This window comes from Balearica regulorum, chromosome 8, assembly GCF_011004875.1.
Source record: "Balearica regulorum gibbericeps isolate bBalReg1 chromosome 8, bBalReg1.pri, whole genome shotgun sequence".
In the NCBI taxonomy this organism is placed as follows: Eukaryota; Metazoa; Chordata; class Aves; order Gruiformes; family Gruidae; genus Balearica; species Balearica regulorum.
Window position 1 is genome coordinate 27,165,258 of NC_046191.1, and position 12,873 is coordinate 27,178,130.

A 12,873-nucleotide genomic window follows, 5' to 3' on the forward strand; every position below is an offset into this window, starting at 1 on the left:
GGGACTGCTACGTATCAGTGGGTAAAAAAAGAAACAAAAATTTATTGTGCAATCTGCATCTTTTGTCCCTAACTACATGCACATCCTAGACAACATAAATAGAGGGACTGGACCAGCAGTGAGGTTCCCTTGTGATCGGCAGGGTTGGAAGATGCTGGTCCCTCAAAGAGGGGCTACAAGCCCTTGTTTCCATCAACATATACAATGCAGCGTGGGTCTAGGCAGCATACACATATACATACTCATATAGATTTCTGTTTCTGGAGTGGCATCAGCCATGCACAGCATAATCACATTATAGACAGGGTGTGCTATAGTTCAGCACCGACTGCCAGCCGGCCGCAGGCTTTGCACAGCTCTGGCATCTCCTTCGCTCTCGAGTGGAGCCACCCCGGGAGCCGAGCACCGCCGAGCCCCGGCACCGCCATGGCACTGGGCACGCTGATGGGCGAGGAGGCACGGTGCTTGCTCCCTGGGTAAAGCGATCTCTCAGGCCTGCGGCCTCATCCTTTCAGCACGACCACAATGGGGTTAGAAGACATTTCTTCAGCCGAGCTGCCCTGTGTGGCCCAGGAGGAGCTGCGAGCAGAGGTGCCCCATCCATGAGCCCCTAGCCTCCTCCAGCCCCAAATTGGTGTTTGGAGCTTTTCCTCTCAAAGCTACCTTTGCAGTGAGGATGCACATAAAAGCCCTAAGCAAAGTGCCATCTCGCAGCTGCTTCCTTGCACCAGCCCAGGGGTCCACAGGCTGGCTAACGTCTCCTGTAATTCATGGGGAAACAATCATACAACAGTATCAAAGGACCACATGACTTCTTGTGTCCCAGTCTCGTGAAGACATCACCGTCCCAGGAAATAAAGCAGTGGCACTGGCCCACATGGAGTGGGCTGCCTGGGGTGAGACCAGGAAACAAGCAGAAGCTGGGGGGGAGGACAGGGAGCATCTCGCAGAGAGCTTGAGGCCCCACCAGAGCCCACTGGCCAGCAGCCATGTGGCCCCAGGCATCCAGCCCTGCTCCTGCCAGAGCCCATGCTGCGAGCGGGTCTCCTGCGGCTGGGGCTCTGCTACAAAGAGAGAAGGCACCGGGAAGACTAATGCCAAGGGCTTGGCATGTGAAAAGGCCTTGGGGACGCTTGCCTGCCAGCTCCCTGGCACCGGCACTAGGGCTGGGTGAACCTGCTGGCACACAGGGACGGGGTATCTCAGCAAGCACGTGATGTAAGCTGGGACGTGCTTTGGGCTGGGACAACCAGTCCCGGTGTGCGGAACTTGTGGGACACTCGCCCCAGCACAGCTGAGAGGGCTGGGGGCAGGCTGGCGTTTCTGCATCCGTGCATGAGGACGAGGACGCAGGCTGCTGAGCAAGCCCAGCCTCGGTCCCCAGCTCAGAGTGGCCCCTGGCTGCAGACAGTATGGTGGCACCTTGGGCAGGACGGGAGCTTCGCAATGATGGGTGAACGGGCCTGGGATGGGGCTACAAAAGCCGTGGCAAGACAGGCTGTGCCTCTCCTGGGAATCTGGGGAGAAATGGGGTGTCATGGCTCCCTACACCCCACGCTAGAGCAGCAATGGCTCTTGCCACCCTGGGGCTCCCCCTCTTCAAAATAATGAACCCAAAAGTGGCAAGTGGCAGCGAGAGACGTGTCTGGGAGAGCCAGCCACCACAGTGCCCCCATCATGGCTCCCCTGCTGCTACTCGAAGGACAGCAGGTCAGGATGGGGCCCCTCCACCTCCCGGCCAGGAGTGCATGGCTCCGGCTGCCCCGTGCTCCCCGGAGGTTCATGCTCCAGCCCTGGTCTCCGGGAGGGCTTCTCCATGCGGGGTGAGGTCTCGGTGGCCCTCTCGCCCACTCGCCGCTGGCTCTCCAGGCTGCCCTTATGGATGAGGTCAGGCACGGGGAGGGCAGTGGTAGGCTGGTCCCCGCTCAGCTCTGGGGTGCTGGTCATGCTGGGCACCCCAGAGCATTCTGGAGGGGATGGGTCTCTCATCCCCGGCCACTCCTCTGCTGGGTCAGAGTGGGCTGCGGGCAGTTCAGGGGGCTCCTCCATGCTGCTCCTTGGGCTGGTCCCTGCCGGCTGCGGCGCGATGAGCATGTCCTGCGGGGTCTTCAGGGCACGTGGTGTCCGCTTCTTGGTGACAGGGGGTGGGGGGTCCAGCCGGGGGAAGGCGTCCAGCCCCACAGCCCTGCAAGCACAGAGGAGCAGTGGCATGCAGCCCCACACCGGGGCCCCTCCGGCCTGTCCCAACGTCCCCGCCGCAGGCTGCACGCCACGAGGACACTCACCCATCCTCGCTGGCTGGCTGTCCCATGCCCAGCACGGCCCCGGCGCTGGCGTTCACCTCCATCACCCCCACGCTGGGGAAGCTGGCCGTCTCCTTGCGGCGCAGGAGGTCGTTCACCTTGGCCCCCACGGCCTTGCCCAGGTTGCGGAGGTGCTGGCTGCCGGCGGGGCGGGAGGGCTGCAGCGGGGCGCCCGCCGCGGCGGGGACGTGCTGTGACCGTGGGGTGGGTGCCGTGCTGACACTGGCGTTCTCAAACATGCTCTGGTCCACTGGAGAGGGAAAGGGAACAGAGAGGGGGCATGAGCCAGGCTGGAGGGGGGACCCCATCAGAGATGGCACATCCCAGAGCTGCCCACCAGCTCCTAACCCCCAGCAGCATGGGAGACACAATTTGGGGGACAGGGAGGCTGCTCCTGCAGCCCCGCAGAGGCTGTGGGCAGCCGGGCCATGCCAGGGCTGCGCAGGGCAGTGCATGCAGTGGGGACAGCACGGGGAGAGATGGCGTAGCAGCGAGCCCAGGGCTCCGCGCTCGTGCTGCCAACACACCGAGAGCATCTCTTACCTGACACTGAGCAACTTGGGAAGCAGGTTGTGGAAAGAAAGAGAGAGAGAGAGAGAGAGGTTTTACCAAGGGAATGGGAAAGGGACAGTGAGCCTGTCCCTTCCGCGCTGCTGGGCAAGGTGTACTGCCAGCCCCCTGCCCAGACCTGCCATGCTGTCGGCAGAGATGGGACTTGTGTGGGGCCCTTATCAGCCAGGCACCCACGAAGCAGCAGGGGTTCTCTGGGGGCACCCACGGAGTGGTGGTTCTCTGGGGGCTCTGCACTTGCCCTCTCCAGCCCAGCCTGGCTGTTCGCTTGTGCTGGCCAAGCTCCCCAGAGATCCCAGGGGCTGAGCCCACTGCCCAGGAGCATCCTGCTGTGCACCGTACACATGTGACATCAGCCCTTTGTGATGTCAGCCGATGACAGCAGGGGTACCACGGTGCAGGAGCCACACACTGACTACGCAAGGGTGATGGAGAGCTTTGACCTGCCCACCATTTCCATCGGGGCCATGCCCCACGGCACCAGGACAAGCAGCCCGGAGGCCCCGTGCCCCTGGGGCCCTGCCAGCCTGCCTGGTGAGCCTGGCGCCCACCGGCTCTAGCCAGGCAGGGGATGCAGGCAGCTGGCACTGCACAGGGGGAGGGCTCCCCCTCGCACCTCCTGCGGCACAGCGAGGGGCTGCGGGCAGACAGGGTGTGGAGGGGTTTAGCTGGGCATATCCCCTCCTGCATAGGAAAGGGGGCTGGGAAGACCCATGGCAGTGGGTGTTTGCTGGGGACCTGGGTCATACCCCACCTCTGAGCTACACCGGTTTCTCCCCCATGTCTTCCCTGCAGGAATCCTCAAAGCTGTGGGTGCTTCCCCCAGGAGCACCAGCTCAGCCCCCCCATCGCTGCCCCCATGCCAGTGCAGCTCTCCGTGGGACGGCTCCAGCGGGCTGCTGGGTGAGCCTTGTGCTGTGCCGGTACCTTGGTGCCCACCAGCATCCCACGCCCACCTCTACCCCTGCATCCTGTGGGGAGAGGGATGGTACCCTCCATGCTGGGGGAAGGTACCGGGACAGAGCTAGCCACCTGTGCATCCTATGGAGACAGAGAGGAAGGGCCCCCAGCAATGCTCCCAACCCTGTGTGGGGGGGTCAGGCTCTTGCAGGGACCCCCAACTCATTGCAGACCCTTTCTTCCACAGCCTGCGGCCCCACAGCCCCGCTGGGCAGCGAGCTCCCTGCCCACACCTGCACCATCTACCGGCCTTGGTTCTCACCCTACAGCTACTTCATGTGCACCAAAGGAGGCACCCAGCAGCACCTGGGCAGCCTCTCCTCCAGCCTGGCCGCCGGCACCCAGGAGCCTGAGGAGCCAGATGACCTCTCAGAGATCGTCTGCTCCTCCTCCGGCTCCTCGGACAAGCCCCAGCCCCCCGAGAGGGGCAGACCAGCCAGCAGCAGAGCCAGCATCACCATCCAGGACATCCTCACCGCTTCCCAGCAGCAGCCGGTGCCCCACCATGGCTACCAGTGCATGTCATGCTGCCGCGTCTTCCCCACGCTGTGGTCGGTCAAGACCCACATCCAGCACAGCTCCCAGGAGGGCTACAGCTGCAAGGTGTACTACCGCAGGCTCAAGGCGCTGTGGGAGAAGGAGCACAAGGAGCAGGAGGCTGCAGCCCCCAGGGCGCCCACGTAGCCCTTCAGCCGGGCAGCCGCCGCGGGAGGGCACTGCTCCATCGCTCCTGCCAGCAGCGGAATAAATTGTCTTAGGAGCAGCCCGCCCTGCCTGCCGCTCTTGCCTACACAACACTTCCGCCATGCTTTAAGAGAGGCTCTTCCCGACTTTTCCTTCCCCAGCAGCCAAAAATCTCCCGAGCCCCTGAAAGCGCTGCTTAAGCATATCTGCATCTCCGTGGGGTGCTCTGCAGACATCGGGAACCCCCCCGGCACCCTGGAGCTGTCATGTCAGCCCTGAGACAAGCCTGTGCTGTGCAGTGGCTGAGTGGGAAGGCTGAAACCCCTCTAACCCCCAGCAAGATTCGGGGCACCTCGCTCTCAGGGGCAGCCCGCAGCTGGCACCGCAGGCAAGGGTCCCGCAGGGGAGGATGCTTAGGCTGGAAGGGGTCTGTGCAAGGCCAGGGGATGCCACCGCCGGCGCTGGCTCCCAGGCTGGAAGGCAAGAGAAGTACAGAAAGAGAGAGTCAGCAAGAAGGAAAAGACAACAGAAAGCCTTGAGAAATAGAAAGATTTATTTAGCAAAAGCCAGTCGACTAATGACAACACCCAGGGGTTAAGTGCACTTACATTGACAGATTGGTTTCCCAGATAGAGTCAACAGTTAGTAACACGACAGTTGTAGGAAAAGAAAGGACAAAAAATATAGCTATAAATCCCCAGTCAAGGTCCATAACAAAAGTGAGAGGCTAGAGAGGCATCTTGGAGACAGCGCTGAGCCCACAGCGGTACGGGACAGGGCCTACGGAGGTATTGGTGGCCAGAGGACAGGAGCACCTGGGCCCCAACCAGCTCCCACTCTGCCCCCTCTGTGGCCGGTGCAGGGGCTCCTCTGGACACCAGCCCACTGGTGGGGACGCTGACACGTGGCCTGCCTTCCCACCAGGACTCTCTAGCTCCTCACAGCATCCAGCCTCTTCCTGTGGTGGAGAGTGCACAGCACAGCTCCTACCGACCCACACCTCTCTCCTCAGCAGCCCTCAGGCCCACGGGGACCCGAGCAGAAAGAAGCGATGGACCTTCCTCAGCAGCAGGGCTAAGCCCTGGAGGAGAGCAGGAGCTCGTGCCTGGGAGATGCTCAGCTAGGGGTTAGGTGCAGGCAGATCTAGCACAGACAGAGCTGGGGAAGGCAAGAGCAGAGGGAAGCAACAAAGCAAAGCAGAAGCAGGATAGGAGGGTGGATGGGGAGGAAGACAACTGCCCACCTCATCGAGTGTTTCTGTGAGGAGCAGGGGGGGACATCAGGACTCTGGCTCACACCCTTCAGCTGTGGCCTCTTAGAGGCTGCAGCAACAGGCAGCCGATAAGCGTGCTTGCAGAAAAGAGCCAAGCTCTGGATCCCTTGGAGACTCCCACAGATGCTTCAGCTATGGGCATCTCAGGGTCTGGTGGGGGATCCTGAGATCTTGGATTCACTTTTTTGGAGGGTGCAAACCAGAGCCATGAAGCAGCCACCAGCAGACACCAGCAGTCTGCTCCCTATTGAGGGGCGGCAAGTGTGTCCATCCCTGTGCACGGCCGGTGCCAGCACTGCATCCCCCACCCTGGTCCTGGGGCAAACAACTGCTTGGAAACAGGAGAGTTTGTCTATAAAGCAAAGCAGGGAGTTTGTGGTGATGGGGGGTGCAGGGAAGTGCTTGAAAACGTGACTTGAGAGCACCAGAAAGGCTTTGAAACCTGGCAGCCGTGCCGAGGAGCCCAAGGACTGGACGATGAGGGGAAGGACACTCCATGTCCCCGTGCTGCATGCCCTGGTTGCCTGCTCCACACCGAGCCATGCCTTCCTCTCCACGCCACAGCCTGGGAGAGGAGCAGGCAGCGCCCGCACACCCTCCACCTGCCTCAGGCAGGGACAGACTCTGTCCTGAAGAGCCACAAACACTACCACAAACACTGCCTGTGCCTGGCCACCCTGTGTGACCTCGTCTCACCTCTTCAGCTCCTTCCCGAGCTCGTCCCCACTGTCCCCCACTTCCTCACCTCTCACTTGCACACCCACGCCGACAGTGCACCGTTACCAACCCTACCCACGCCGCTAGCATGGCCTGGCCTCGTCTCCCACCCTCTCCACCATGCCGAGAGCCAGACCCCCTGCCAGCGGCTCTGTCCCTGCTCAGCGCCCCAGCGCTGCCTCCTCCATCCTTCTTGTGCCCGCTCACTACCCCGTGCCTATTCTCTCATTGCCCCAGCAAAAACCTTCATCTGCTCGGCTGCTCCCCCCTGCAGCAGCACCAGCAGCAGTGGCTAATCCGGCAGAGTCCAGAGGGGCCCTTTCCTTCTGCCTGACCTTGAAACACAGCTTGCATGGGGACGGGGACCGGGGGCTAGCACAAGCAGCTGTCAGCTCGCTGTCCGATGTGAAGCGGGGATGCTCCAGCTCAGCACACAAGCCCATGCACGCTGGAGCACGGCACGCCCGGCGCACCCCCCTCGGCACGGCTCCGTCCTCACCTCCGCACGCCTCCCGGCTGCGTGCTGGAAGCCTCGCGCTCCCTCCTCCGCCCCCTCTCCCTCCGGGCTGTCCCGTCCCTGCCAGGGCCAGGGGGCTACAGCCAGGGTCCACCCCAGCTCCGGCGGGTCCCGGCTGCTCCGCACCACCTCCTGCCAACCCCTACACCGCGATCTCGTCCTCCAGGCTGTCGCCCAGGTCCTGCCTGGGCTGGACGTGGAGCAGGCGCGGGGGTTCCTCCTGGGACCAGGAGTCGCGCTCCTCGCTCTCGTCTGTGTTGGACTCATACTCGGAGGCGATGCCCGACTCGCGGAATTTGATGAGCTCCAGGCTGCCCAGCACCGGCTCCGAGGCGGGTGGCCCCGTGTCCGGCAGAAAACGGTAGCACTCCAGCTTCACCAGACAGTCGTTCCTACCTATGGGGCTGCCCAGGGCACTGGGGAAGCCCGAGCCGGGGCCCAGCGGTGGCGGGTGGGTGTCCTCGGGCTGCGGGGTGGTCGGGTCGCAGAGGACGGGGAGGGCGTTGGAGCGGAAGGTGATCTCCAGCAGACTGTCCTGGGAGCCTGCTGCAAGAGAAGGGCATGGCTGAGAGGCAGGCAGTGCCACCATGGCTCATCCAGGCGATCCTCGTCCACCCCAGCTGGCTGCAGACTGGCCAGAGGAGGACGGTCTGGGGCCATTTGGGTGCCAGCCTCCCCACCACCACCGTTTAGAGGGGGTCACTTGGTGCTACTGGTGCCAGGAGCTGCTGCTGGCCAGCAAAGTGCCAGTTGGGCAGGATAAAAAGTTATCCGTCTCCCACCCCACTCCTGCAGGGAGTTGATGGCCACGTCTGCTGGAGAGGAAGGTCAAGGTGGGGCTCTTGAGCAGGTAAAGAGTTGGCCTAGACCATGCAGCCACTGGGGAAAGTGGACATACAGCCAATGGACGTACGTGCCTGTCCACACAGCACTCCCCGTGCCCCTTCCCACGCTGCATGCGAGCACCCTGCCGCACACACAAGCCAGGCCAGAAGGGCATTGCGTATTCCCCCGCACAAAAGCACCAGAAACGCACAAAAACCCCAAGAGAAACACCCACACGCACGTCCTCCACAGACCCGGCTAGCCGTGAGGGGAGAGGAAGGGGCAGGAGCGCTTACTGGTGGCGTTCCCCGCCAGCTTCAGCTCCAGCTCCTGCACCTGTTTGACCAGGAGCGAGATGTGCTGCAGCAAGTCCTTGTTCTGGAGCAGGAGCTGGTGCACACGAGCCTGGGCCTCCAGCCGTGCCGCCGCCTCCGCGGCCAGCTGGTCCTTCAGCAAGTGGACCTGTGCGACAGGAGAGAGCGGGTGAGCGCGTGGGAGATGCTGCTCGAGGGCCGAGAGCTTCAACTCCGGCCACCCCTGCTCCTCCACCAGCGCTCACCAGCACCCCACCAAACGATCGGATGAAGCAGCCATTCCCTGAGGGGATCTGCAGACGTGATGGGGAGAGTGGGGGCAGGCGGCAGCGTCACACTAGGGCACGCTCAGCAAATCCAGCGCACGGTCCCCTGGCCTCTCTGATGGAAAAGCCCGAGGCTAAGGAAGGTGGCGCTGACCGAACCGTCGGTCGTGCACGCGTGCCACAAATGCATGAGGGAAGGGTAGCCCAGGAAGAAGCCAGATGGATGCGGAAGACACGCTCGACTGACTGGCTGGTGCTGCTGGTACACAAGGGTGCAGCCACGTTTCGCGAGCCGGTGCTGGCCGAGCGGTCTCTCCGGGCAGGTTTCCCAGAGACAGCGTTTTGCACAAGGCAGGGTCCTGCCAGCGGCACCCGTCGCTAGCAGGGGCTGGAGCATCAGAGCTGCCCCGGAGCTGCCGGTGGCCCCGGCTGCGACAGGCACGACACACCTGGAGCAAGACAGATGGCAGAGCACCGCTGAGACACGGCGGCTCTGGGGACGCGAGCTGGCTGCTCATTCTGGCCCTGGGAAGCAATGCCTGGGCGTTGGCCGGTGGGAGCCCGCAGGCAAGAAGTCCGTTGATTTTGGCACAACTACCCATACGTCAGCATCTATATCACCAGCACCGCGCCGCGGGGGGGTGGGACGCTGCTGGGTGAGACCGGCCGGGAGCCCTTGCCCAGGGGCAGCGGGGGCAGCTCTCTGCTCTGCGCTCGAGCAAGGAGAGCCCCAGGAACACGCTCTGGACAAGGGGACAGCAGTGCAGAGCCACGCCGGCTCAGCATCCCCTTCTACCGCCCACCCACCGCTCCTACAAACACTCCTCTCTCCAGCAAGGACTGAGCCAGCCAGGCTCACAGGGAACCAAGGACAGCATAGATTTAATGGAAAACACCCCACCCAAAACTAAAAAAAAAAAAAACAAACCAAAACCAAACAAAAAAACCCACCAAAAAAACAACAACAAAAAAATTGGCAGTTTTACCTTGGTCTAGAAAGTGACCTTGGGGAAGAGGGGGGAGGTCTCTGCAGCCTGCCAAAGCTGTGAGCTGTTCTTGTGGTTTCAGGGTCCCGAAAGCAGCACAGCTGGGGGCCACCTGCCCTCCTGGATGGCTACCAGGAGGCAGCGCCGGGTCTGCTGACAGGCAGGTGCTGCCTGCTTTGTCCTGCGCTGCCTGCAGCCCGCAAGGCGCAGGGCAGCCCCCTTGGCAGGGCAGCGGCTGGAGCACAGCGAGCTGGGGGGGTGGCGGGAGGCTGGGACTTGCATCTGTCCATGAAGCCAGACCAAGGGCTAGGGGTGCAATACCTTACGCTCTGAGCGGGCAGCACAGAGCCTTTTTGTCTGCCTGCGGGCCCCCAGCCAGGTGAGACACCCCACACCACCCCTGCGGGATCCGCAGTCACCTCCCTCCTCCTGCCGGCGGCGGGACAGCGGGGCACAGCAGCGCGGTGGGACTGGGACCCTCTGCCGAATGCCGGTGGGCGAAGCGCAGGCCCCGCGCCGAGCCTGCAGAGGTGGAATCGCAATTAAATGCTAAGTGGGTGCCAAAGCGCGGTGCTGGCAGCGTCAGCCTGGAAGTCATCCTTCCTCGCAGCTGTGTCCACCACAGGCGCCCGCGACAGGGCCCAGGGGATGCTCAGGTGACGCTCAGGTGACGCCAGGAGAAGATGCGAGCAGAGCTGAAACGTCACGTCGTGCAGAGGGGCAGCAGCTCGGTGCCACCAGCCCCCCGGGGACAAGACCCGGGAAGGACTCCTGGCCTGAACCCAAGAGAAGGAACTTTCACAGCTATCTGGAAACACCTTGCAAAAGCAAGTCTCAGGTCAACGAGGGAACTAAATGGCATCTCATCCCCAGCCAAGTAATTACAGGCCAAGATAATTACAGGCCGGTCCCCAGTGGCTACAGACCCAGCACAGATCCCGGGCGGCACAGTGGATCTCCCGGCTTTGTCAGTGAAGAATTAAGCCTGTGCCCGTCACCACACGTTCAGAGACAAACCGACCCGGTACTTTTTGAGAGAAGGTAACAAATGCCATTGACAGAGGTGTTGATGTAATGCATTCAGTCATCTGAGAGGCATCTGACGTGATAAGTCCCAACTTTTTCATTAATAAATTACAATGATACAGAATCACCACAGCGCACGCTGAAGGGATTAGAGAGCAGCTAAGTGACAGCTCCTGGGACAAGAACCATCCTGGGGCGGGCAGAGGTCCAGAGCAGGGCGTCAGCCCTTGGAGAGAGGAGGATGAGGCCACTGGCTGCCATCCCAGGAGCCAGGCAAGAAATGGCATTACGCTATTTCAGAATCTTATTTTTTTTTTAATCTGGAAATAGGAAGAAAAAGAAAATCGCCACTGCAAAGCTCTGCAAGTGCACAAAGACTGGGAACTGCTGCAGATGAGCAGTCCCTACCACAGAGGGACCCGGCTTTGCCTGCCAAGCTTGGGCTGCAGCAACCCTATACTTGGGCAGACATAAAGGATTCCCTGAGGATGCAGGTCCCTCTTCCAGAGGGGAAAGCAACTTCCCAAGCCCGTGACCCCAGAAGGCACGTGGGCTCTCGGGGCAGCAGCTCGGCCAGAAGGAGCAATACCGATTTTCTGATGTGAGAAGAGGAAAGCTGCAGGAAAGCACGGAAAGGCTGCTGGAGCCGATCGCTCAGGCCAGGAAGAAAGTCGAGCAATTGCAGACAGCTCTGTGAGGGGTCAGGGAACAAGGAAAGCTAAGGTAATGAGTTGGATAAAGTGGCCAGAGCTGCTTAAATGAGAAATACCTGCACGGAGAACGAGTCGGCAGGGGCTAACGCTGAGGCATTGCAAGAACACAGGGGCCAGGAGACCACGAAAGCCGGTGGCAGGCAGACCTAACGCTAATCCATCTGGGCTTAACGGAGCCATCGCTGAGAGCAAGGGCACAGTGAGCCATGCCAGGAAAGCGTGACAGAGCAGGCTGTGCTGCGGAAAGAGAGGGGACACTGCCCAGCCTGCTCCCACGCCCTGGTGTTGGGGTCCACCCCGGCTCAAGTCGGGTCCCCACCCACACTTGACCCCCTCCAGGCAGGGGATGCTCCGGCACCGAGGGGCTCAGTATCGCACCCCAGCCCTGCCCCTGCCCCCAGCAAAGAGCGGAGGGGAGAACCTGTGCCACGGCCACTTGCGTCTGCTGCTGCTGCTGCTGCAGGAGCTGCTGGAGAAGCTGCATTTGGTGGTGGGCAGAGAGGGGTGTTCCCAGGTCAGGCAGCTGGGCAGACGAGGGCAGCAGCATCTTGGGCGACGCGGTCAGGATATCTTCAGGATGGAGGCAGCCCTGCAAAAACACCGATGTTGAAAGTGTGATCTCATGCCCCTTGCCATGGAGGGTCTCCGTATGGGTGGAGGCACAGAGCAGCCCCCCAGAATACCCAGGAAAGAAGCTGCTGCATTCAAAGCAAATGCACGCTTTGCTGGGGGTGCTGAAAAACTTTGAAGACAGCATTTTTTCAGTTTTGGCAAAAGCCCAAATACTTTTGTAGAAAATTCCCGAAAAGGCTGATGCTTCCCATAGGAATCTCCACTGTATCAAAAAAGTCTTTTCTTTTTTTTTTTTTTTTGGTGGAAAAAAATCCCTATCAGCTCTGACCCAGACACTTTCCGTGTGGCTGCACATAGCTGAGCCTCGGCACGGCGCGCTCTGGGAGCGCCGCGGGCCCCGAGCCAAAGGGCAGCCCTGCGGTGGCAGACGGCTTTGATCTGGGAGCCGGGGAATGCTGCACAATCCCTCCTGATCCCCGGGCCCCCGGGGCTGCGCATCAGAGCCGTGCGGCCAACGCCGTGCCGCGCCCCGAAAGTGGAGGGTGGGGACCCACGCACCTTGGCATCGGCGTAGGCGCTCGCCTCCTTGCCCACGGCATCGAGGTCGGTCACCCCGCGGCTGAAGTCGAGGATGTCAGCTCCGGGCAGTGGCAGCTCCACGGCGTCGATGTCCGTCTCCTCCGCTGAGGCGGCCGCCCTCTCCGCAGCGGAGAGGCGGCAGGCTGCGGGAGCGGCGTCAGAGCGGAGAACAGCCCGCTCGGAGCGGGAGCTCGCTACGACGTACCCGTGGTATCACGAGTGACGCCCACCGGTCCCCATGGCCCCAGTGCCACCCACCCTCCAGCTCCAGGGGGAAGCAGGTACAGAAGTGACACGGCTGCGCGTCCTGCTGCCACCCAGGACAGGGCTTGCGGCTGAAAACACACCCGGCCCCAGCAAGCCAAACCTGGGGAACAGCTGCCAAAACCCCTGGTGTGGGAGAAACGGGCCATCGAGAGCAGAAGACACAGAGAAAGCTAAAGAAAGGTAAACAAGAGATTACGGGGGGGGGAAAAACCCGGATGCTCAGAAATCCCCAGGGCACTACATATTGTGGCCAGGACATCGTGCAGAGGAAAACCAAACAATGACCGGTCCAGGGCAGCC

General features: G+C 61.7%; 2 protein-coding genes across 7 annotated transcripts in view; one reads left to right on the forward strand and one right to left on the reverse strand.

Annotated features, from left to right (window-relative positions):
* Positions 1-14: 14 nt before the first annotated feature.
* The window catches only part of NOS1AP (nitric oxide synthase 1 adaptor protein), a 46,357-nt gene continuing 33,498 nt past the window's right edge, over positions 15-12,873 (reverse strand). For 2 of the 6 annotated variants that reach the window (XM_075760208.1, XM_075760206.1), the window contains exons 7-12: positions 12,286-12,449; positions 11,576-11,743; positions 8,146-8,311; positions 7,421-7,570; positions 2,286-2,553; positions 15-2,185 (exon numbers count right to left, since the gene is read on the reverse strand). In XM_075760208.1, the coding sequence (XP_075616323.1) occupies positions 1,693-2,185; positions 2,286-2,553; positions 7,421-7,570; positions 8,146-8,311; positions 11,576-11,743; positions 12,286-12,449 (1,409 nt within the window). In that variant the 3' untranslated portion in view covers positions 15-1,692. Of the gene's footprint in view, positions 2,186-2,285; positions 2,554-7,026; positions 7,571-8,145; positions 8,312-11,575; positions 11,744-12,285; positions 12,450-12,873 lie in introns of those variants that run through there. The other 4 variants (XM_075760205.1, XM_075760207.1, XM_075760209.1 and 1 more) reach the window with 3 other exon arrangements.
* On the forward strand, positions 3,302-4,517 carry SPATA46 (spermatogenesis associated 46). Its single transcript, XM_075759081.1, has 2 exons — positions 3,302-3,407; positions 4,036-4,517. The coding sequence occupies exons 1-2, from the start codon at positions 3,302-3,304 to the stop codon at positions 4,515-4,517; spliced, it is 588 nt and encodes a 195-aa protein (XP_075615196.1).

Bases quoted from the DNA above. Each gene is read 5' to 3' on its own strand.
- SPATA46 (XM_075759081.1), top strand. From the start codon at position 3,302: ATGGAGAGCTTTGACCTGCCCACCATTTCCATCGGGGCCATGCCCCAC. The intron at 3,408-4,035 runs GTGAGCCTGGCG...GCGGCCCCACAG, and splicing joins GGGCCCTGCCAGCCTGCCTG to CCCCGCTGGGCAGCGAGCTC.